This window comes from Ambystoma mexicanum, chromosome 2q, assembly GCF_040938575.1.
Source record: "Ambystoma mexicanum isolate Mex_15411 chromosome 2q, UKY_AmexF1_1, whole genome shotgun sequence".
NCBI lineage: Eukaryota > Metazoa > Chordata > Amphibia > Caudata > Ambystomatidae > Ambystoma > Ambystoma mexicanum.
This window is the reverse complement of record NC_090924.1, coordinates 1,438,239,002-1,438,262,738: the sequence shown is the minus strand read 5'-3', so window position 1 is coordinate 1,438,262,738 and position 23,737 is coordinate 1,438,239,002. Positions and strand designations below refer to the sequence as shown.

General features: G+C 48.3%; 1 protein-coding gene across 1 annotated transcript in view; it reads right to left on the bottom strand.

Moving 5' to 3' along the window:
- FAAH2 (fatty acid amide hydrolase 2) overlaps positions 1-23,737 on the bottom strand; it is a 309,532-nt gene that overhangs the window by 147,273 nt on the left and 138,522 nt on the right. The window contains exon 3 of the mRNA XM_069648990.1: positions 15,648-15,784. Within this exon, the coding sequence (XP_069505091.1) occupies positions 15,648-15,784 (137 nt within the window). The remainder of the gene's footprint in view (positions 1-15,647; positions 15,785-23,737) is intronic.

The following is a 23,737-nucleotide window of genomic DNA, read 5'->3' as shown; positions in this document are numbered from 1 at the left end:
ACCGTATCTCTCCAGGACTGAAATCACTACACTGGCTCCCTGTGGCTGCGAGGATTAAGTTCAAAACCCTCTGCATTGTCCACAAGGCCTTCTGGGGCCTGGGGCCAAAATACCTTCAACTCTCCCTTCCTAAATATCTTCCTTCTCGAGCACTTCGCTCTTCCGCCTCCAACTCCCTCAGGGTCAGCCGCTTCTCCAAGCAACGAGTTGGGGGGAGATCTCTCTCCGCAGCAGGGGCCTCCCTCTGGAACAGCCTTCCTGCCTCCCTGAAACTTGAGGAAAACCATCTCCGGTTCCGGAAGCACCTCAAAACCTTCCTCTCTGCTTCTGCTTTCTCTCCCCCTCTCCCCTGCTAAATCACTGAAACTGTACTGAATCAGCAACCGGGCCACTCACCAATCCCGGTGCTTGGCCCAGCCACTTTCCCCTGCACTGCCTTCCTTGCAACCCCTGCACTGCGGGACTGTCTCTGTATCCCTACAGTCCCCCTTCCCAGCACTTGTATGCACTTATCTTGCACTTGCCACCAGCTGGCCCTCATTATTTATCTTGTTCATCACTAACCCTGTACTGCACTTTCCCCTCTCCCTTCCCCCTTGCACTTTTCACAACCCCCCCCCACCCATGCACTTGCGCGATCTGAATGACACCTGGCCTAGTAGGATCTTTGTCTGTCTCCCCTTGTCCCCCCCCTCCCTGCCTCGTCGCGCCTTGAAACACTTGTGTTTAGGCGCGTTACAAATGCCATATCATATAACAATTACCAGGATAGATTTATTACCTAACTTAGAGGTTTCAAGTGGAACAATTATATCCATTCCAATCATGGAAAAAGGGACTTCAATTATTGGCAACGGATTTATCTGGGCTGGAGGAGGGATATATGTATGGTCTTCTGACAGAACTCACGTTCTGAACAGAATTTTTGATTTCTGCATGTATACCTGCCCAATACAATTTTTTTTACCTGGGCTTCAGTTTTTACTTGTCCTAAATGCCCCCTGTTAGATGTGAATGGGCAATTTCAAGCACAGTCCTTCAGTGACTTTGAGGTAGTACCAATTGAGTTTTAGACAGACCTTTGCTTGGGATTTCTCCTCTATATAACAATCTGCTTCAGGAAAAAGAAAGGACCTCCTTTTCCCCTATCCTCTACTTCTGGTATCACCTGCAGAAATGCTTCAGATAAGGGATCATTCATTTGTGCAAAGGCTAAATCAGGGAGAACGTATGGTTCCTCTTCACTAATATCAGATGGTAAAATGGGTTGTGTTATGATGCCTACCCCTGGAGCACCAGGCCAGGCCCAGCACCCCCGGAAGCAGGCATCATGCCCTCGGGTAAAAGCCCAGCGGCCCCTTATAGGGGCTCTTTGGACTCAGTCCAGGCGCCTTTGGCGCCAGGCTCATGTTGGACATCAGTCCTGGCGCCATAGGTGCCAGGCTCATAAAGGGAGGTGTTTTGTGCACTTACCTGATGCAGACCATGCTGCACGCTTCAGGCCTCCCTGAGACCTGAAAGGGACTATTTTTTCATAGGGACTATTTTTTCACTCGGGCGTGGCCAGGGAAGGATACATACCTAGTTGGGAAAGGATACATACCTGGGACTTCTTTGGAGGCTATTTAAGCCACGCCCAGACAGCAGCTCATGCTTCGCGTTGTTCTGCTTCCTGCAGCTTAACGCTCACCGTGTCTGCTCCTGGACTCCAGCCACTCCCGCCTCGAACCTGGAAGACCTGCAAGGAAGGAACAGAAGAGAAAGGTGAAAACCAAGGACTATTTCAAACTTCTTACCTGCATCCGGAATCTTCGCGCCAGCATCCCTGAAGAAAGACTTCCATTTAAAAGCATCCCGTTGCTCACTGCAGCGCCACGCTTCACTCACCTGTCCTCGAGACATCTCCCAGCTCCATCGCGGCTGTCAGCATCGGACGCCACATCTCTGCACCTAGGGGAGAGAGGAAGAAACAAAAAGGTGAGCAGAAGGAACACAGAAGGAAAGCCTGATTAACAGCCATAATACTTACCGGCTTTTGTTACACATTTCGGGTCGGCGCCGCCCAGTTGGCAGGTACCGTACCCCAGCCCCTATGGCGAAAGGACGAGAGACATTTCTGGGGAATGATAAGGACATTTAGAGGGATCGCCCTCATCACTACTCAACTCGGCAGTTTAACCCCTCGACGCATCGCCTTCATTCTGCACCTGAAATAAAGGACAGATCACAGGTTAGAAAGACAACATAAAGGGGGCCTCACTTGAACTTTGAACTTTCATACTTACGGCGCATAGCTCAGGAAAGTCAAGTGGATTTTGCCAGCGCCATTCTGAAAACCAGTGAAGTAACTGGACGAACGCGCGCCCCTGCACCAGAAGCAGGATGGAGAGTTCATCCTTCCAAACCATAAGGTGAGCTTAAACCGGGGTTTGGAGGAAGTTAGAGAGGAACGAAGGGAGAAAGGGGGGAGCTAGCACACTATTCTGCAGACTGTTAATCCCCTTTCTCATCTGCAGAAGGATATTCCTACGGGCCAGGCAAGCACGATTTGGAGGTCCTGTCCAATCGGTGTTCCGGGTCCTGCGCATCACGCTAGAAGAGGCCACAGCAATCCAGACTAGACCAGCGCCCCCGTGGGAACCAGGTGAGCGTTACAGGTTGGGGTCTTTTATCAGCCTCTCCAAAACCCAATCCACATCAATCTGTAGTCTCATGTTCTATTTCTTCCTTTAACAGGGGGAACAAAGTTCTTTCAAGTATCCCTTGAGCTATCTTATCCCCGGGTTGGATTTCAAATGCTGTCTCCCCATGGGCCTGAAAGAGAACCTTTACTTTTCCCCGTGAAATTGGGATTAATGACTCCTGCTAGTATGTCCAATACAAACTTCCAGGCTAGTTCTGACTTGGGAGCTAGTCTGACGTTACATCCAGGTGTCACGACCCTCGTCCAAAACCCCCTCTGGCAAACCCATTGGCCAGGTGGAGTCAGGACTCGGGCCTCGAGCCTGGCATCCTCTTCAAAAGCCCTCATGGGGCCAGTCCTGGCGCCTATGGCGCCAGGCTCATACACCATGAATAAACAATGTGCTTGGGAACTACTTAATTATTGTCAGCCAACATGGAGGCATCCACATAGCTTGGGTCGTAATAACCAAGCTATGCGGTCTAGTGTTTTGGGTGTGGTAGCCTAGGGACTACTTTTCCTGGACTATTTTATTGGGGCTATTTCAACCACACCCGAGCAAGACAACACGCTTCGCGTTACTGTGCAGCTTGCAACGTGACGCTCACCGTGTCCAGCTATTCCCTCGAACCTCGGAGAAACAGAACCTGCAATGAGACAAAAGGATAATTAGTAGCAGCATCATCTCACCTGCAGTCTTCATCTTTAAACACTCGCAGCTACTGAGAACAGCTTCCTCGAATCTGCACGCCTCCCGGACAGAACGACCTGAAAGAGGAAGATAGAGGCAACATTAAAGAAAGCAGTAGAGACATTTACAAATTACGAACTGCTCAAAAGGCTTACCTGGCTGGTCGCCTCTCGGCTGGCACCACTCCGGACATTCCACTTGCGCTGAAGAACACTGCGACCTAAAAGGAAGGAAAACACAGGTTAGCAAAGGCAAGACTTTGCAGCGCTGCGCATAGCGCTTACTTACCGCATCATAGCACTCTTAATGCGCCAACATTTACCAGCGGGGCGCAACCAAGCCAGTTTGCTGCGCTGAAGCTCTGCATACCTAAGGGAGAAAAAAGACATTTTAAACAAAGAAAGGCATGCAGGATAGCATCAAAACTAAAGAACAGCAATAAGACCTACCTGAACAATATCAAACAGCCCGGCGTCAATGAAGTAACTGGACCGCACTCGCCATGAAAGACAACGCGCCCCTGCAAAGAAGGCAGGACGGAGAGCACACCTAATTCTACCACAAGGTGAGGAGAGGGTGCCAGAGGGACTGAAATCATACGGGGGTGGAGGGAGGATACTTACCCCAGTCGGTCAGTCTTGAACACAGTCCTCCTGTATTTTCAGGCAGAACCTTACCCGCAGACCACATCAGGGCAAAGCTGAGAAGCATACCAGCGAGTAATCCGGCTGGGTGGCGTCCCTGTGGATACCAGGTGAGCTTAACACCAGGGGGGAGGTATTAGGACCAAATCAGTAGGTATCATTCCCCTTTCTCCCAGAGGGATGGACTCCTACCCTATTACTGCATATATCGAACCCAGCAGCGCCCTTTGTAGCTGCTGTTGGGTCTGAGGCTCCGTTACTCAATATCTGAAACTTCAAGGTTCCCCAACTTGTTTCAGATGAACCGCATCCCACCCCTGACAGGAATGGTATCACAAGTAAGGACACAGACACAAAAGTGACGAGTTTCAACGCTTTTATTAAGTTTGACTGGGCTTGGAGACTTCCTAGCTGGTCCTAATTCTATAATGGGAGTAGTTTCGACCATCAAAGTAAAAGTAGTCCAAGTCAATCAGTCAAACAAAGGAAAACGCCTGTGACAGAAACCTATACTTGCCCTCACATTTCGCAATAACTAAGTGTGGGAAAACGTATGAAAATAAAAGAGTGCATCAAGAGAATGTCAGAATGGCAATGAAAGTGGCACATCACTCCCTTCCCCAAGTTTAGTTCAATGGGGGTATTACAATGTTTCTTCAAGGTGGGTAGTATGCACAGTTCAAAGATTTCCCATAAATCGGTTAGGCTTCCATCGCCTATTTCAATGTCAGTTCAATATGCATCACAGTTCTCTTCAATGGATTCATTCGGGCTTCCCTCACCCAGTTTCACACAGATATTCACAAATGTCCATCATTTATTTACACAGGCGGCCCTTGCCTGTCTTCAAACACTTAAACATTGTTGAAACACTTACAGCTAAACAGCTCACTTCATAGAGCTCGGGGAAATCTCCCTTCCCCTACCTTTGTATTTCTGTTTCACAATGTTCAATTGCTGAAACACTTTCTAGCTAACAGCTCCACGTCACAGAGCTCGGGGAGAACTCCCTTCCCCAACCTTAGTACTTCTCTTTCACAACGTTCACCTGTCAGAGACCTTCGCAAATGCATAGTATTATCACCTCTATGCGCGACTACTCCGACAGCAGGGTCCTTATTATCACTTTACCAGAGATCTTCGCAACCACACAGTATTCTCACCCCTATGTGTGACCACTCAGTTCCCCGTTTCACATAAATATCCATTCACTTCACATTAGCTTATCAGGATCTCTGCAAGCTCTCTTTCCCTCGTGCGCTTCCTTTCATTGGCTTGCAACACATTTCGCTTTCATTATCCACTGTTCTGATATGTTTCACAAAGCGGATAACAATGAGCCTTCTCACAGGGCACCGCTACGTTACTGTTTTTCTCACAGGCACTCTCGCCAGCCAAATACATTCAAGCTTTCCGTTCAATGTCTTTATCCTTCAACGTGCAGCCTTGTGTGTAACACTGTAGCCTGTTACAATTGCACGCATCACAAACAGGGCTCCCCCTTTCTTTGAACTCACCGGCTGTGATTACTTTCTCGCATCCTTCTGTTTTCAGCTCATCGAGGTCAGGGTCTTGCCCACCTGCCCCTCAGACACTCCCAGGCTGCTTTGCAGCATAGGGGAGGAAACGAGCAGTTTGCTGGTGCATGGAGGAAAGAAACTAGTCAGCCCCTCAGCTCCCTTCTCTGAATTCTCCTGGCTTCTTAGAGACACAGCTCCCTCACCAAGCTTTCCCCTGCCTCAACTCGCAGCCTCTCAGCATCCCATTCTCCCTTGCCTGGTTCTCAGCAGCTGTCTCTCAGCTGCTCCTTTGTCTCGCCATCGAGCTTGCCTTCCTTCATGGCCCGTCTCGCTCTCCGTGTCTTTCTGTACTGCACCTTTTATAGTTTAGAAAACGGTCCATGAGTTTTAGGCGTGTGTGATTGTAACCGAGTGCCTGCCCCTGCCTGACCTTATTAGTGGGACAAGGCCAGCACATGTTTCAAGTGGTAACCTTCATAGTCTCAGTCCCCTCTTCTTTGTCTCTGTAGTTGGGTTGATTAGGAAAGGAGGGAAATTATGGGAGTTGTAGTATCCCATAAAGGTAGAGGGAATATGGGGTGAATAACCGTCAGGAAATGGGGGATACCATGCCTCACCTTCCGGTGTCTCCTCCCCAGGCCCAGAGGACCCCCTACCCAGGTGATCCTCCCTTGCTTGTCCGCCCCAAGGGTCGGGATCCAATAGCGATGGCCCTTTCCTGCCCACCTGAATTAGGGATCCCTGGGGACTGAGTCCTGAAACACCTTCAGGTTTTTCACACTGAGGAACACAGAGCTTGGCAGGCGGGTTAGCCAAGTCTGTGTTTGGGACTAAGAGACCTGATAAAGAAGGAAGCCAAGTCTGCCAGCCGGGGTCGGGGATCCACCACAGCTTAGAGGAGCATCCAAGCTACTCTTCTTCGTGGCAGTGCCTGGTAAAAAGGAATCGGGTATGCCAACCAGGGTCACGGACCCAGAGACAGAGACGTAGCCTGAGAAGGGCCAATTGGGGAACAGAGATATTTCCCCACCAATTGCTGAACTGTGTTACAAGCCTGGGGCAGGGGCACTTCCCCCAGCAGTTGATGCTTTTTACGAAAAGCCAGAGGAAGGCTGTGGAAGGGAGACATTCCCCCAACACTTGAGGAACTGAACATTCCAAAACTGTCTTTTTGTCCAAGGGAAGGAAGTCACTCATTTTGGGCTACAAGAACAAGTTACTTACTGGTAACGTTCTTTCGACTGGATGTTCCTCCAACGCATTCCACATCTTTGACATGTAATGTCCACAGCTGTGCACTTCAGGAACTTTTTCGGCAGAGGGCGTCCTGCGTCGATGGCGTTGGGTCCATGTCCTTCGAGGGCCTCCGTCGAGGACGACGTCACAGGATGTTATAAATAGGACGCACGGCGCCTGTAGCCTCATTTTAAGTTTCTTCCCCCAGAACGTGTGACACCATTCTGATTCCTGCTGGACTGCACTTAGCCTTGCGGAAACGGAAGGTGCAATCGCATAGGAAATTCTCCTGAGGGGCAGGCTGGGAGGGCGATGAGTGAAAGAATGTTACCAGTTGGTAAGTAACTTGTTCTTCGAATGGATTGCGTCCTCCAACACATTCCACATCTTTGACAGACTCCCAAAGCAGTACCAGTAAATGGAGGAGGGAAAAGAATTTAGAGTACCCAATTAGATTGCGGAATAAAGAACCGCCTTCCCAAAGGCCATATCCTGACCATGGATTGTATCCAGGGAATAATGTTTTACAAATGTATGGATTGAAGCCCAAGTAGCGGCATCACAAATATTCCTAATAGGAACACCCCGCTGTAGGGCGGTGGAAGTAGTCATGCCACTAGTGGAATGAGCTCTCAACCCTTCAGGAGGGCCTTTACCCGCCAACCGGTAACACTCCGTAATGGTAAGGGTAATTGTTTGGTAAGAGCCTAGCCCAATCGGTGTCCAGCATTTCCTACAAAGAGTTGATCGTCCACTCTGACCCTGGACATCCTAGAAATGTGAAAGCTAAGAGCTCTTCTAGGATCTATGGAGACGTTCCTCTTCCTTACCAGGATAAGGAGGAGGATAGAAAGAGGGTAGAAAGATGGAAGAACCACCTTTTGACTCAAATGGTATTCAGAGACAACCTTAGGTAGAAAAGGAGGATGAACTTGCAGTACAACCCTGTCCTTGTGAAACACAATAAAGGGTAGCTTAGCGGAAAGTGCCTGCAATTCAATCACTCTGCGAGCGGAAGTAACCGCAACCAAGAACACAGTCTTGAAGGAAAAGTAATCTCAAAGGACAAGAGTGCAAAGGTTCAAACGGAGCAACCATGAGAAATCTCAAAACCAAATTCAAATCCCAAACCGGCACCTGGAAATGGAACGGCGGGAATACATTAGTCAGTTCCTTAAGAAACTGAGAAATCAAAAGAATCTTAAAAGTAAGAACATTCTTCAGACGAGCGCTTAAAGATGGACAGCGCCGCCAGGTAACCTTTAATGGTACCCCCTGTGGGCCAAAGAAAGCAAGAAAGACAAAACCAGAGGAATGGAGCACTGAAAAGGATCAACATTGTGATCTCTGCACCAGTCACAGAACTTATGCCAACGGTACAGGGATTTTGTTGCAGGCCGCCTGGCCGAAAGCAACACCTCCATCACATCATCCGGGAAGTCCCAATCCTTATACCTCAACTTTTCAGATACCAAGTTTGAAGGTTGAGTGTCTTGAGCTCTGGATGGAGAACCTGATTAGACCTCCACCCCGACTCGCGCAAGAGCACATCCTCTCGGTGGGTTAAATGGCGTGGAGGGCAGATTGACATTTCCAGAAGGTCCGGGTACCACGCTCTCCTGGCCCAATCCGGAACAATGAGGATCATGTGTAAATCGAACCTCCATAACCTCTGCAACACTTGAGGAATGACGGGGACTGGAGGAAACACGTACAGCAGTTGGAATGACCAATCCACCACAAACGTGTCTCCTAAGGCTTCGTCCATTGAGCAGAATCTCTCGCACTTCCGGTTGACACTGGTGGCAAAGATATCCACTTGCGGGGTTCCCCAAAGGGAGAGGATCTCATGAAGGACTTCCTGAGCCAACTCCCACTCATGAGAGACTGTGCTCTGCCTGCTCAGAGTGTCCGCCAACGCATTTTCGTCGCCAGCCAGATGAACTACTGAGACTGAAATTTCCGACTGGATGGCCCAGAACCAGAGCTGCATTGACTGTCTGCACAATGGGAGTGACCCTGCACCCCCTTTTTTGTTGAGGTAATTCATGGGCAATGTGTTGTCCGTCATGACCAGGACACTCTTCCCCGTTACTGAGGGCAGAAAAGCCTTCAGGGCTAGCCTGATGGCTCTCGGCTCCAACAGATTGATGTGGAGTCTGGATTCCGATGGAGATAAACGACCGCTGGTGGTCAAGATGTTGGCATGAGCGCCCCATCCAGCGAGGAAGCGTCCGTCACTACAGTCACCTTCGGCCACGGTTGCCAAAACGGTTTCCCCTTCATCAGGTTCCCCTCGTTCACCCATCACAGAAGGTCCTGGGAGACTGAGCGGGGGATCTGAACAGGATCCGTCATCTTGCCGGATAACTGCAGCCACTGCATCTTGAGGACCCATTGCAGGGATCTCATCCGCAGCCTGGCCTCTGGCACCAGAAAAATGCAGGAAGCTATGAGGCCGAGCAACCTTAAGAATTAGAACGCCGGGAGACTCTGGGCATGTTGAAACTTGTCCATCTGCCCAATGTGATGAGCCCTTACCTTGGGAGGCGAACACTTCCCCAAGGATGTGTCCAACACAGCCCCGATGTACTGGAGCTGTTGGGAAGGAGTCAGGTGTGACTTCTTGAAATTCAGGGAGAAGCCCAACCTGTGGAGGGTGCGGCAGGTGACACAGATGATCCAAAGGTAGCTTGGGAGAGCGCGCCCGGGTCAGCCAGTCGTCCAGGTAGGGGTGAATCCCCCCCTCGCCTGAGGTACGCTGCCACCACTACCATGAGCTTGGTGAAGACCCTCGAGGCGGAGGTCAATCCGAACGGCAGGACCTGATACTGAAAATGCGAGTCGCCAGCCGGAAACCTCAGGTACTTCCTGTGCGCGGGATGGATCGGCACATGGAAGTATGCATCCTTGAGGTCCAGAGACACCAACCAATCCTGAAGTGGAAGTGCCTGGAGGACTTGAGAAAGAGTGACCATCTTGAACTTGTCCTTGCTGAGAAGTTTGTTCAACCAACGCAAGTCCATGATGGGTCTCAATCCCCCGTCTTTCTCTGGGATAAAAAAATAAGGGGAATACCATCCCTTGCTCGTCTCCGCTACAAGCACCAGTTCTATGGTGCCTTTCTCCAGCAGGGACAAGATTTCCTGCGCAAGGAGCGGATCCGGTCTCGTCAAAGAGCGTTTCCCGGTGGTTTGTTGTGAAGCCGCTGAAGGAAGGGAAGGAAGTAGCTGTGGGCTATGGTATCCAGAACCCACGCATCTGAAGTAATGGCACGCCATTCTTCGAAATGCTGAGACAGTCTGCCCCCAACTGGCGAACCATGGGACATGGCCTCACGACTGTTTGAAAGCGGCTGCGGCAGTGCCTGAAGGCAAAGAGACAGCTGCCTGAGGGGCTTTGGCACCACGATTTCCCCGACCACCACGGTTACTTTTCCGCTGGCCCCTTTGACTGGTGGCCCCTTTCGTTCTACCAAAGGAGGAGTAGAAAGGAAGGAACCTCCCCTCCACTGCTGTCCCCTAGGACGAAAAGGCGGAGGTTGACGCACTGCCGCGCTTAAAGATTTCGCCGGAGCTTTTGAGGTCTGCAACCTCTCAAGGCTCTCGTCAGCCTTGCTGCCAAATAAATGTGCGCCATCAAAGGGCATGGTCAGAAGACGGGCTTGCACATCCGGAGCAAACCCTGACTTCCGCAATTACGCGAATCTGCGTATAACGGTGCTCGCAGCCATAGACCGGCTCACACAGTCAGCCGTATCCAAACCCGACTGAAGGGCTTGGGAATACACTCAGCCGCAAAAGCTATACAACTCCACAGAGTGTGTGTAAACTTTGCCAAGGCACACATGGAGTTGGCTGATTTCAAGGCCATGCTCCCAGCAGAAAACAACTTCCGTGCCCAACCGTCGAAGCGCTTGTCGTCCCTATCTGGAGGGATGGAAGGGTACGCCGTCTGCCTCAAAGAGGCCGTAGCCGCCTGAACCACCAAACCCTCAGGAGTGGGGTGAGAAGACAAATAGCTGGAGTCACTAACGGAAGGGCGGTATTTCATAGTTAAATTTGTATTCACAGACGGAAGAGAATCCGGGGACTGCCAAGCAGCTGCCACCCTTTTTGTAAAGAAGGATGAAAATGCAAAACAGGGTCAGAGGACGGACCCCGATCTAAAATGTCCGACGATGTCTGGGAACTCCAAAGGCACACTCAGAGAAAAAATCCCCGAAGGCGCCGAAAGCGTCGAAGGCTTCGACGTCGAGAGCGTCGACAACATCGACGTCGGGAGAGACGAAGGCTTCAACGTCGACACAGGTGCCAACGGCACCGTGGGCTGGTAGGACGGCAAAGCGTCGACGTCTGAGTCGGACGGACACAGGGCCGACCGAGTCGACGCCAGCATCGAGCCTTCCATAGGTAGCTGCGGTCTCGCTGGGGACAAGGACCGAGACCTAGAGACACGTCTCTTGCGACCCTTCGATTCCTTGTACGTACGGGACCTCGAAGGCTCCCGATGTGTGTCGCGTCGAGAACCCGATCCCGAAGGCGTGCAAGCCGTGGAACGAGACTGATCCAGGCCGGCTTCGTCAGGAGGCGCGACCGGGCCCGTGTCCTGCGATTGAAAAATTGCCATCATAGATTTCTTGAACGCTGTCCATTCCTCCGGAGTCGAGGACTTTCTAGGGCACGTAACCTTCCTCGAGTCACCATCCGAGGAGGAGGACGGGGAAGGCGACCGGTGATGGCGCTTCCGAGAGTGCCGCAACGAGGAAGACGAGTGACGGGAACCACTCCAGGACCATGATCCCCGGGATTCCTTCCGACGCAGAGAGTCGCCCCTCAAGTCATCTGTGGAAACACCCTTGGACTTGGAAGTCTGAGACTGAACAGACTTCGAGTCCCTACCTACCTGGAGCTTCCTCTTCCGCTCCTGCAAGGCCTTTGCAGTCAGCGACTGGCATTTCGAGCAGTTTTCTGTGTTGTGCGACTCACCGAGGCACCACAAACAAATACGGTGGGGGGGGCGGTGAGCGACATTTTAGACTTGCAGTCCCGGCAGGTCTTGAAACTGGACCGCGGAGTCAGAGGGGTCGAAGAGAAAGACATCTTCAATGAAGAAAACACACGAGGCGCGCCGAGTATCATGAAGTTAACACGTTCGCTGAAAAAACAGAACTGAGGCTACGGGCGCCGTGCATCCCATTTATAACATCCCTTGACGTCGTCCTCGACGGAGGCCCTCGAGGGGCATGGACCCGATGCCATCGACGCAGGACGCCCTCTGCCAAAAAACTTTCCAAAGTCCACAGATTTGGACATTACATGTCAAAGATGTGGAATGCGTTGGAGGACACAATCCATTCGAAAGACCTTTTTATTTAGTTGAAACTGAGTGCGAGGGACAGAGTTAGGATTCTGACATTGGGACCTTTGCTTTTGGACTTTGACGCTGACACTAGTTACTTTTGGTTGAGGCAGGGAATTCCCTCTTAGTGTTAGGGCAATAAAGGGTTTTCTTTTCATTTTTTTCACTTTAATAAGTTTATAGCAAGCACCATGACCCCTGTCTGTCAAGAATCTTGCTTCTGCACTCTTATACAGTGCAGAGATTAGTAGCAGTGCGAATGAGGAAGTAGTAGTGTAGAGGAGGGAGTAGTAGCATATTGGTTGGAGTAATAAGATCGAAGGGTGGAGGCAGGTGATAGGAGTAAGATGCATTAGGGGGACAGAATACAGAGGCAGAGGGAGCAGATGAAAGGTGGAGTTTGAACGCAAGAGTATTGAGTGGACAATAGTCATCAGGAGAGGCACATCTGAGCGTGAGAGGAAAAAAGACATTAAATTGGACTTTTATATCAAGCCTCTAAGCGATGGACCGGGTATTGAGCACATGCTTCTCAGTGTTGTCTTGCTTCCAAGACGAGCATGTTGCACCCGAGCTATGCTCCTGGCTAAGGGAGAAGACCAACTGGGGCTTCAGTGTCTGTATGGCACAACTCTAGAATCCCTCTGGAATGAACATCATTGATCGTGTAGGGCCAGTCTAGGAAGCGCCTAAGGGAGGTTAGACAGATAAGGTGTTTGACGTTGGCCCTCATCATAGAGAATGAAAACATTAGCATAACGATGCAGAAATAAGCACTATCCACTAACCTGGGGGTAGGGGTGCTTGGATTAGGGAGGAAGTGCTTTCTCGATGAGTGAAAGGGGCATCCCATAGCAAGACCCCCAAACCTCTTTTTCTAGCCTGGTGCATTCTATTGAAAAATCTGTCGGTCATTATATTGTTTGTTTTGTTCTGTTTTATTCGTATTTATATAGCGCACAACAGCCCAAGGACATCGTGGCACTTGTTACAATACAAAGCTTAGTTACATGGTCATTAGATATATATATATATATATATATATATATATATACACACACACAGGTTGCAATATAGTTACATAGTCATTAGCAGTATATTTACAGGTTACAATATAGTTATATTACATTTGTGTTGTATTACAATATACATGGCAGAAGTGGAGGAGGCAGTCCTCCACTTGCTAGTTGAGGAGAGTATACTGAAAGCTTACCCATTGATTAAAAGAGCAGTTGACGCATCGTACGTTAAAATGCATTTTCTTTTAATAAAACCCTAGAATCTTCCTGGAGACTCCGCAATTTATTAAGAAAATCTGCGACAGTCCACACTCAGAGTGAAATAGCTAGTTGACCTAATTGAGGAGATTTGGTGCTCCACTCTTTCTTTTTTTACATAGTCCCCCTCCCGCTGAAATAGTGTCCATCAGGATCAGTAACCACTTGTTCTTGACCAAGGGAAAGAGGCTTGAGAACCAGGCAAACTGCCTTAAGTTCCAGAACATATATATGCAGGATGACGTCCTGCAAATTCACTAAGTTGTGAATGGGCAAATCATTTAGATGGGCTCCCCACACGAATGAAGATTGTCATCATGGTGGGGTTGCACACAGGTTGGGGTCAATGTCATAATTGTCAATGTTTTGTATTCAATATTCTGTAATGTACTTTTTCTGATACCGTTAACCTTTATAACATTTGCTGGAGACTTGGGAATGTAATTATTTTTAGTGTTATGTAGTATTTTAATAGTTTCCTCATTTGATACCTGCCCTCTAGAATACAGCTTTGGCTGTCGGCTGTCATGTTACACAGAGAATCTGCTGGCCACCCCGATTGGGCACTGTCACATGGTAAGGGTCAGACATATGTTCAAATGTGTGGCGTACTGGAGAAGGAGTGGCATGGAATCAACACTTCATTAAAAAAAATGAGAAAAAAGGCTTAACTCTCCCTATTCTAAAGGCTATTCCCTACCCAACTAAAGAAAACGCAGGTGATCGTCGTGAGGGTGCTTATCCAAATGGAAAAGTCCTGTCCAAATTAACCTAACTCTAGCCCTGCCACCATACACACAACAAAGAACACCCATAGAATGAGCCCTGTCTCCTGGTTAACTGATATACACTTTAGTGTATGTGCTCTAAAAGTCATAACTAAGAGTTCATGGTCCACAAAGATGTAAGATGTAGAATACCAGAAGAGTGACTCGGTCTCCTGTTCCATTGGTTAGGCTTCTTGACGATATGTTTGGCAAATGTTGCCCTCGTTTCTGAATCAACAAAGCTGTACTGGGAAACCAGGAGAATGGCTCCCTTCTCCTGGTTCACTTGGCTTTTGGCGATAGTGTTTCTTAACAGTTCTTATTACACTTTGTACTTCTCTCCAGTCTTCTTCCATAGTTCATTTAAATATCCCCCAATAATCTACTTTCCGTGGTTCAATGGAATTTGGATCCATTTTGTGAGAATTTCTAAGATAAGGAAGATTGTTACCAAGGCTCATTTCACTTTGTTTACTGTTACAATAAGTATTGTGATGAGGAAGATCACTCCCGAAGCTTTGGTAGGCTTTACAACAATTACTGAGACGAAGGAGATATCTCTCGATGCATATGTTATTCTCCCCCAAACCCCTGCCTGCTCTACCTTGGTTCCCGTTACCTCTTTCTTCCTGTGACCACTTTGTCGGATCGTCCTGGGACATTGGGGCCTTTCTGCTGCTTAGGCTGTTCGTCGCCACTTTTTCATTGCTTCTCACTACCCCACTTCGGTTCTGCAGTGCTTCTGGATCTTCGGTTCTGGAGTGCTCTGGATCTTCAGTATCAGTGTTTTTAAGGGACTTGCCGGTCCACCTTGCTGAGGTCACGTCACTGTCAATGGATTCTGTAACTTCAGCGTTGGTCTGGCCTCCTCCTGCCTCTCAAGCTTTCCTCCGACCTTCCCCGCCACATCCTCTCGTCCGAGGACCAGCTTCTCCGTACCATGTCTTGGCCGCCAGGTTTGAACTTCCCAGGCAGGTGGGTCTTTGCGCTGGCTTCTCTCTGGTTTCCCTGGTTTTCTTTCAGACAGTCCTTTGTTTTAATGGTAGATAGCTGGGTCCTCCCGAGCATAATTGTATAGTCCCTTGTCTGTATATATGATGCACTCTTCAAGCCTCCTCAGGGCCACCTCTTCCCCATACTTTTGATATCACATGAAGGAGTAGTTTGTTTGACTCCTGTAATCTTCTTCTTCACAGTATTTTCATAACACAATGAGTTGGGTCTTATAGTGGTATTGTCAGAGGTTTTTCTTACAGATCATAGGGATTTCAGCGACTCAAAGGCAAGAGGGTTAGGGAGTTGCACCATGGAACGGGAAACCCCATCCCATTGAGGAGAGTCTCACCCTGTGAGGTCCTCCTGCTCTTTACCACCCGTAGGGGAAATATCGGGTAGCAGCCTCACCTCCCAGGCAAGGGCTCCCACCTGGGGAGAAGTGCCAAACGAGAATGTCCCCTAAACCACTTACCATGTAGTGAAAATGCCTCTTTAACAGTCATCGGCACTCCCAGGAAAGGGAACTTCTCCTGAAGGGTTTTTTCATCCTCCTGCCCCTCTGAGAGCATGCAGTCTACTTGCAAAGCTTCCTGGAGGGCTGCATCAAATCTGCAAAGAAGGAGATAGAAAGCATGTGAGCCGGATATGGAGGGGTATAATTTATCCCACAGAGCACAAGACAGAGAGAATGACAGGTGATGATATGAGAATAGATGTCACTGTGAACCTGCTGCACAGAGGTTGACAAGATACAACATGGACAGGGGGTGGGGAGAGGGAGAGAGACAAACAGACAAGCTGATTTTGTATCTCAAAATGAAGGAGGGCGAAGGGGATAATGGAAGGAGGCAGTTTCCACCAGACACATGAGGTCCATATTGACAAGGAAGAGACTAGAGACGGTGGATGCGTCATATGTACTGAGCAACGTTAAGAGCTCGCGGGACAAGTAATGTGGACTTACTTCTATGCTCAGTCTTCTTTTCTCCAGACACATATTGAAATTGTAATACAACCAGAAATTTAGGTGGAGGAGGAGAACAAGTCAATAAACTCAAGCTAGCTATCCACAAATGTTTTTGTTTTTACCATGGTCAGGCCAAACTGAGCACCAGATCAGGATCCATCCTCCAGGTGTAGTGCTGGGCAAACCAAACATGTGTAGCCAATGTGCTATTTTTCAAACAATGTAAAGTGGAGTGAACACTAAAAAGATGCCGACTTAGGCATCATTGCATTATGCTGTCCAGAGTAGAAGCTGTATTGGCAGTGAATGATAAAAAGAGCACCCAGCATGTGACATCAGCATTTGATACCCATTGCCAGAGTAAAGGCCGCCATTTGTGACTAAGAGCCTATCCGATGACTGAAGCTTTTGTACAAATTAAGCAATATTTCTGTGCTTCCTGCAAGGCTGCGTCAAATCTGGAATTACGGAATGTTGGTAAGAAAACAGGAAAGAGTGTTCTTGTTCACACAAATATCCAAAGGGTCTATCGGCTGTGATAAGTCCAGAGGGGAGCGTGAGGGGTCAGTAATATGAGACTCACAACTGTATTGGGTTCTCAGGATTTGCCATTTTATTACACAAAAAATAATAACAGAAGTCCTAACTAAACCTACTCGACCAGCGGATTCCATACCCATTTTAAGATCTATGGGAAAACCTAGCATTCACAAAACTAACCCTCACATTAAACAATATAAACATTCAAACAACACATATGCAACATAAAAATGGTTACCAAACACCCAGTGTCTTGGATGACCTCTTGTGTTGCTGGGCAGATCCTGCTCCCCCAAGAAAGTCAGTTTTCTCCAAGGAACAAAAAGGTCTTAACGAAAGTCTTGAAACGTTCCAAAGAAACAAAGTTCACACAAATAAAATGCATTGGACAAAGTCTCTTCCTTGTTTGGTGAAAGACTTCCATCATTACAGATCCACAAAGAATTAACAGCACCAATGGAGTTTCTTGGACGGCTTTGTTCCAAGAAAGAAAAGATGAAGTTGACAAAGGTATCTTCTCCCTTCCTCTGCAATATAACTGAGAAAAGATTCCTTTGCCCCACAGTTAGCTTCAACAGTGTTGACAAATATTGACATCTGCAGTCTTGCTGCTGCTACTACAACTTCTAATGGTTTGTAATGTGCTGCTACAATGGCAACTTCAATGATGGGCAGATTTACAAGACATTTATACCTCTACAAGTTGGCAAGGCACTCTTCTTTCTATATCTTAAGAAAGGGCAGCCTCTTTGCCTGCCTTGCAGCTACAAAAGAATCCGCTTCGGGCTTCTAGGCTACTTCTTATTCTTCAAAACAGTCTTTGCCATGCAGATATAAAACAACATTTTGGAGTGTTCCTGTTGTTCGACACTCGGTAGCCAGCTGATACCGTTTTTTACTATTGCTTCCTGGAGGAGGCGGAGCAATAAAGCCAAATACTCACCCCGCATGCAGAGCGTCGCGGAGTGAGACAGAGTGTTTCTAGTGTTCCCTGTCTCCAGGATCCAAGGAGGAGACGTCCAGGGGGGTTGCTACGTGGTGTTCAAAGCTGACTATCACTGGTTTAACATCAATTGGGTGAGTGGTGTATGGTGTGTGTGTGTGCCAGTTGGCCAAGTTGGGAATGGAGTGGCTTGGACCCTTCGTATAGTGTGAATGTGACTACATTTTTCAAAGCAGCAATTACTGGTATGCACCTCAGCATGAGAGCGACTGCGGGGCTTGGCCCTTGGAGCTCTCTACTGAGAAACTGTTAGGTTGTAAAGCTTGTGACTACGCGTATGACCCACAGCAAATAAGCCACATATCTATTACAAAGCATTATAAAGTAACAAGCACCGGTATGTGTTACACCACAAGGGCGTCTGTGGGGCTGAGCCCATTGAGCCGTCCATACTGCAAACAAGCACAAGATCCTCTGGTTTCAGCCACACAGCCTCCCCCAGACCTCCCCACATCCTTGAAGTTCACAACACAAGTTCAAACGCACATAAACTGCTATTGTCACTCTTGAGCCGCCACCGGAAAAGTGCAGTACGGAAATTGTGCCTAATTGTACCGATGCCACATTCACAACTTGTACTGGTGCGTGTTGCGCTGTTCACTTTCTTTACTCTGTTTGTAAGCAATACTGACAGAGTTGTCTATCCAGAATGGCAGCACACACTGGACTGCATAGCCAAACAGGAGGGCCTTGTGAACAAATATCACATCAAATAGAAAGTCAGGCCGAATCAGATTTGCAAATTAACAGAGAAAACCAAAGAAAGATGATCTACCTACTCATCTACCAGTAGACTAATCGAACATTGCATGTAATGGCCACACACAGCATTACTCAGAGAGGCTCCACCCAACTCATTAAGAATGATGGCAACAGCCCAAACAGAAAATGAAAGACTTGGAGCCTCCCCAAATTTAGGAAAGAATTACTGATGTCTGCAGGAGGGTGCCGTGCACAAAGCTCTTCCCCGGATCTCCCCCCCAAACCCCATGAGAATTTTCCAATGCAGTTCCAGTTGTAGGAAAAGTGGTGGGAATCACAACTACGGCCTGCCTGGACAGAACACACATGAATGAAGTGCAGAACTTAAGCTTGCAATCATTACCAGGCGAATTGCCAAAAAAACTGTAGAATAACTATAGTAAACCAAAGCTGTGACCCGTCAATTCAAGACTCTCCATCAGACCATATTGATTTCATAGAAAATAGAGGTGGGGCGGCAGAAAATAGACAAGAACAATCCAATCAAGAAATAGAAATAGAAGATGTCAGCAATATGCATCATAACCTCAGGGAAGTGGACGAACAAATTAGATTGACATCACCAACCCGGTCTGCTTTAAATATGGTATTAAGTTTGTACGTGACTCTGTACGATAACATCCGGGATGAAGTACGGGTACACTCCATCATGCTGGTGAAAATCAGTGCAAGGGTGGATGATTTGACTAAAAACAAAAAAAAAAAACAACTCCTCCCCCACCAATTCCGAATAGCATGGAAGTAGAAGTGAGAAGTAAAGTAGAAGGATTTACTCCTAAAACTATAAACCAAGGATAGACTTCCACATTAAATGCTGTGCCACAATCAATTTGTGTATTACACTAAAAGAACAAAGGAACAACAAATGGAGGAGCAGGAACAAAGAAATCTAAAAAGAAGTAAAACAAACGATGCATGGACACAAAACTTTTTCTAAACGTTTGTTATTGACCTTCAAGGGGAGTGTAAAAGAACACTGGGCAGAAGGAAGTGATGACGTACCTTTTGCTGCAAGTTCAGATCAGAAATTAATGAGAAGAACAAGTTACTTACCCATGGTAACGTTCTTTCGACTGGATGTTCCTCCCACGTATTCATTATCTTTGCTATTTCCCCAATATCCAGCTTGCTGTCTCAGAATCTTTTTTCCAGTAAGGGCGGTGTGTGTCCTTGCCTGGTCGAGTCGATGTGCTTTGGAGGCCTCCGTCTTGACGTCAACGTCACTGCAGGTGTAAGTAGCATGCGCAGCGCCCTTTGACCTCAGTTCCGTTTTGACGAGTGGAGCACTGTCTTGTGTTCGACGTTTATTCCCCTTGAGAGAGCGTAGACTGCAACCCGCAAGGGAAGTTTTACTGAAGGGTAGGTTGGGATGGGCGATAAGGAATACGTGGGACAACATCCAGTCAAAAGAATGTTACCATGTGTAAGTAACTTGTTCTTCGAATGGAATGCGTCCTCCCACGTATTCCTTATCTTTGTTACACTCCCAAAGCAGTTTACATAATTTGGAGGAGGGAGTAAAATGTAATGTGATCATGTATGTACAGAGTGCAATACTGCTTTTCCAAAAGCAGAATCTTGGCTCGTGGAGGAGTCTAGACTGTAGTATTTAGTAAAGGTGTGCACAGACGACCATGTGGCAGCTGCACATATATCCATTATCGGCACTGCCCTCTGCAAAGCAGACGAAGTTGCAACACCCCTAGTCGAATAAGCTGTTAAATGTTCTGGAGGGTTTTTACCGGCCAGTCTAACATTCCGATAAAGTTAAAATAATCAATCTGGAGATAGTTTGTTTGGTGATGGCTAGACCCAATTTGTGACCTGAATAGCCCACAAATGGTCATTCTGCCGCAGTTTTGCCAATCTGGAAATGTAAAAACTAAGTGCATGTCTAGGGTCGAGTCTGAAGTCTTTCTTCCTCTTTGCCCGGATGTGTGGGAGGATAAAAAGATGGTAATATTATTTTCTGAGTAATATGAAACTCCGAAACAACCTTGGGGAGAAAGGTAGGCTTCACCTTAAGTACCACTCTGTCTTTATGAAAAACAGTATGAGGAGGTCCAGAAGGTCCGGGTACCATGTCCTCCTGGCCCAGTCCGGGGCAATTAGGATCATGGATCGCCATGGATTCTCAACCTCCCGATTACGTGAGGAATCACGGGAACTGGAGGACACGCGTACAGGAGTGGACATTCCCATTCCACCACGAACTAGTCTCCTAAAGCTCCCCTTGGGGGAAATTCCCTTGAGCAGTACAGTTCGCACCTCCTTTTGACAGATCCACTTGAGGGGTTCCCCAAGGTGAAGATCTCTTGAAGAAATTCCTGAGCTAGTTCCGACTCATGGGAGACTGTGCTCTGCCTTCTCAGAGTGTCCGCCGTTGTGTTCTTCTCACTAGCTAGGTGAACTGCCGAGAGAGGGATTCCTTCTTGTACTGCCCAAAACCAGAGCTGCATTGCCTCTCTGCACCGTGGTATTAACTCTACACCTCCTCTTTTGTTGAGGTAGTACATGGCCACTGTGTTGTCCGTCATTATCAGGACATTCTTTCCCCGTACAGATGGCAGGAAGGCCTTCAGCCTGATTGCCCTCAGCTCTAAAAGGTTGATATGTAGTTTGGACTCCGATGGAGACCAACGACGGCTGATGGTCAAATCGTTGGTATGGGCTCCCCACCCTTTGAGTGAGGCATCTGTAACTACTGATATCTCTGGCCATGGTTGCCAAAAATGTTCTCCTTTTAGGATGGTCTCTGTGCAAGTCCACCACAGAAGATCCTGCCGAACCTTGTTCGGAATCTGAAGGAGATCCTGAGAATTGGGACCATTGTGTCTTTAGAGCCCATTGAAGGGATCTCATCCTCAGGCGTGCTTCTGGCACTAGGAAAATGCAGGATGCCATGACGCCAAGCAACCTCAAGAAGTCGTAGGCCTGGAGATTTTGAGTATTTTGGAATTTGGAAACCATCTGAAGAATGTCTTAAGCCCTCGACTTGGGAGGCGAGCTCTTTCCCCAAGGATGTGTCCAATACAGCTCCTATGTACTGAAGCTATTGGGAAGGTGTCATTTGTGACTTCTTGAAATTGAGGGAGAAGCCCAGTCTGTGGAGGAAGGGGCAGGTGATTTTCAGATGATTCAGGGCTTGCTCAGCAGAACGAGCTCTGATCAACCAATTGTCCAGGTAGGGATAGACGTGAATCCCCCCTCTCCTGAGGTGCGCTACCACCACTGCCATCAACTTGGTGAAGACCCTCGGGGCGGAGGTCAACCCGAATGGTAGGACTCGAAACTGATAATTCGAGTCGCCAACCACGTATCTCAGGTATTTTCTGTGCTTGAGATGGATTGGCACATGAAAATAAGCATCCTGAAGGTCCAATGACACCAACCAATCCTGAAGTTAAAGGGCCTGAAGGGTCTGAGGAAGAGTAACCATCTTGAACTTGTCTTTGCTGAGGAGCTTGTTCAAGCCTCTTAAGTCCAAGATGGATCTCAGTCCTCCGTCCTTTTTGAGGATCAAAAAATATAGCGAGTACCATCCCTTGTTCCTCTACGCTACAGGCACTGGTTCTATAGCACCTTTCTCTAGCAGGGTTAAAACTTACTGCTCTAGGAGCGGGTCTGGAAGCTTCAAAGAGCGTCTCCCCGGTGGATTGCGTTAGAAAAGGAAGGCAGTCACCTTGAGCTATTATTTCTAGAGCCCAAACATCCGAAGTAATGGCTCGCCATTCTTGCAGATGCTGTGACAGCCTGCCTCCTACAGGTGTCTTGTGATGCAAGTCCTCAAAGTGGTTTTGTGACGGTTGCTGCAGCTGTTGATGGCAAAGAGGCTGCAGCTGTGGCTGGCTTAGCACGTTTACCTCGTCCACCACGAGTGTTTTTTCTCTGGCCTCTTTGACTGGCCATTCCTCTCGCCTTTCCATATGAGGAGTAATAATGATAGGATAGTCCCCTCCAAGATTGTCCTGATGCAGGAAAAGGCTGAGGTTGCCTAATAGCAGCTCCTAAAGATTTGGCTGCTGCTTTTGAGGTCTGCAACCTCTCAAGGCTCTCGTCAGCCTTGTTGCCGAAAAGGAGGGACCCGTCAAAAGGCATATTCAAAAGACGGTTTTGCACGTCTGGTGCGAAACCTGACTTTCGCAACCAAGCAAATCTGCGTATTACTGTGCTTGAGGCCAAGGGATTCCTGCATGGCTTCCTTGCCATCTCTAACGATGGCTAGGAACCCTTCCCGTTCTTCCCCTTCTGGTATGTGCTCCGCCGCCATTGCAATGCACTCCCACAGAATGGCAAGAATCTCCCCCCCCATCTCACCTGAGATCGCTTCTTGCTCAGTTCCGCGGGAAGATTCTTCTTGCGGGCGGATCGGGTCTTGTATAGGCTCGCACGAGTCTCTTCAGACTCCAACATGCGTTCAGAGTTCCAGGATACTCGCGTGTAGAGGAAGTCCAGGAGGGAAGCAGCGTTCGCTAATGTACGAGGATTCCAGGAGCAAATTAGAAGGGAAAGGTGGAAGGAGTAAGAATAAGGGACCAAGAACTAGGAAATAGAGGATTCGCCAAGCAGCAAAGTACACGTCTAGTCACTACCTGTTGATAGCGTTGAGACGTGCAGGGCCGAGGGGGCGTGGCATATTTATGGAACGTGCTGTGTCCGACGTAAAGGCTGGTGCGAGGCGAGTCACGTGATACGGCCATGTTGGAAGTAATAATGAATACAAGCCCCGCCGCGATAAGGACCAGGAAGTCCAGAAGGGGCACGTTCTATGGGTCATGACAGCATGCCTCCTCCGAAAACCTGTTCCACCAGGTTTGCCCGGGTGTATGAGATGGAATCTTCTAAGCAATCAAGGGGTATTCAGGTTAGAAACTGGTTCCCAGGTTCTTTCGCTAGGAGGATATCGTTTCCACTCGACCAGGTATTGAACTTGACCCCGATTATACCTGGAATCGCATATTCTGGATACCTCATATTCCAGTTGGTCGTCCACAATCACGGGACTGGGTCTGCAGGAATTCCGGGTGGATTGGACGTAGGGTTTTAATAAAAAAGTGTGAAAAACTGGGTGAATTTTCTTCCAGGAGTCTAGTAGCTTGAGCCGAAATGAGACTGAATTGATGATTTCCTTTATGGAAAATGGCCCACAGTACCGGGGGGCTAACTTGTTTGGCCATAGATGCCGTGGTAGTAGTTTCGAGGACAACCAGACTTGATCACCAACGGAATAAGAAGGCCCTGGTCTTCTTTTGGAGTCCGCATAACGCTTAGTGCGTGTCTGGGTCTTTTC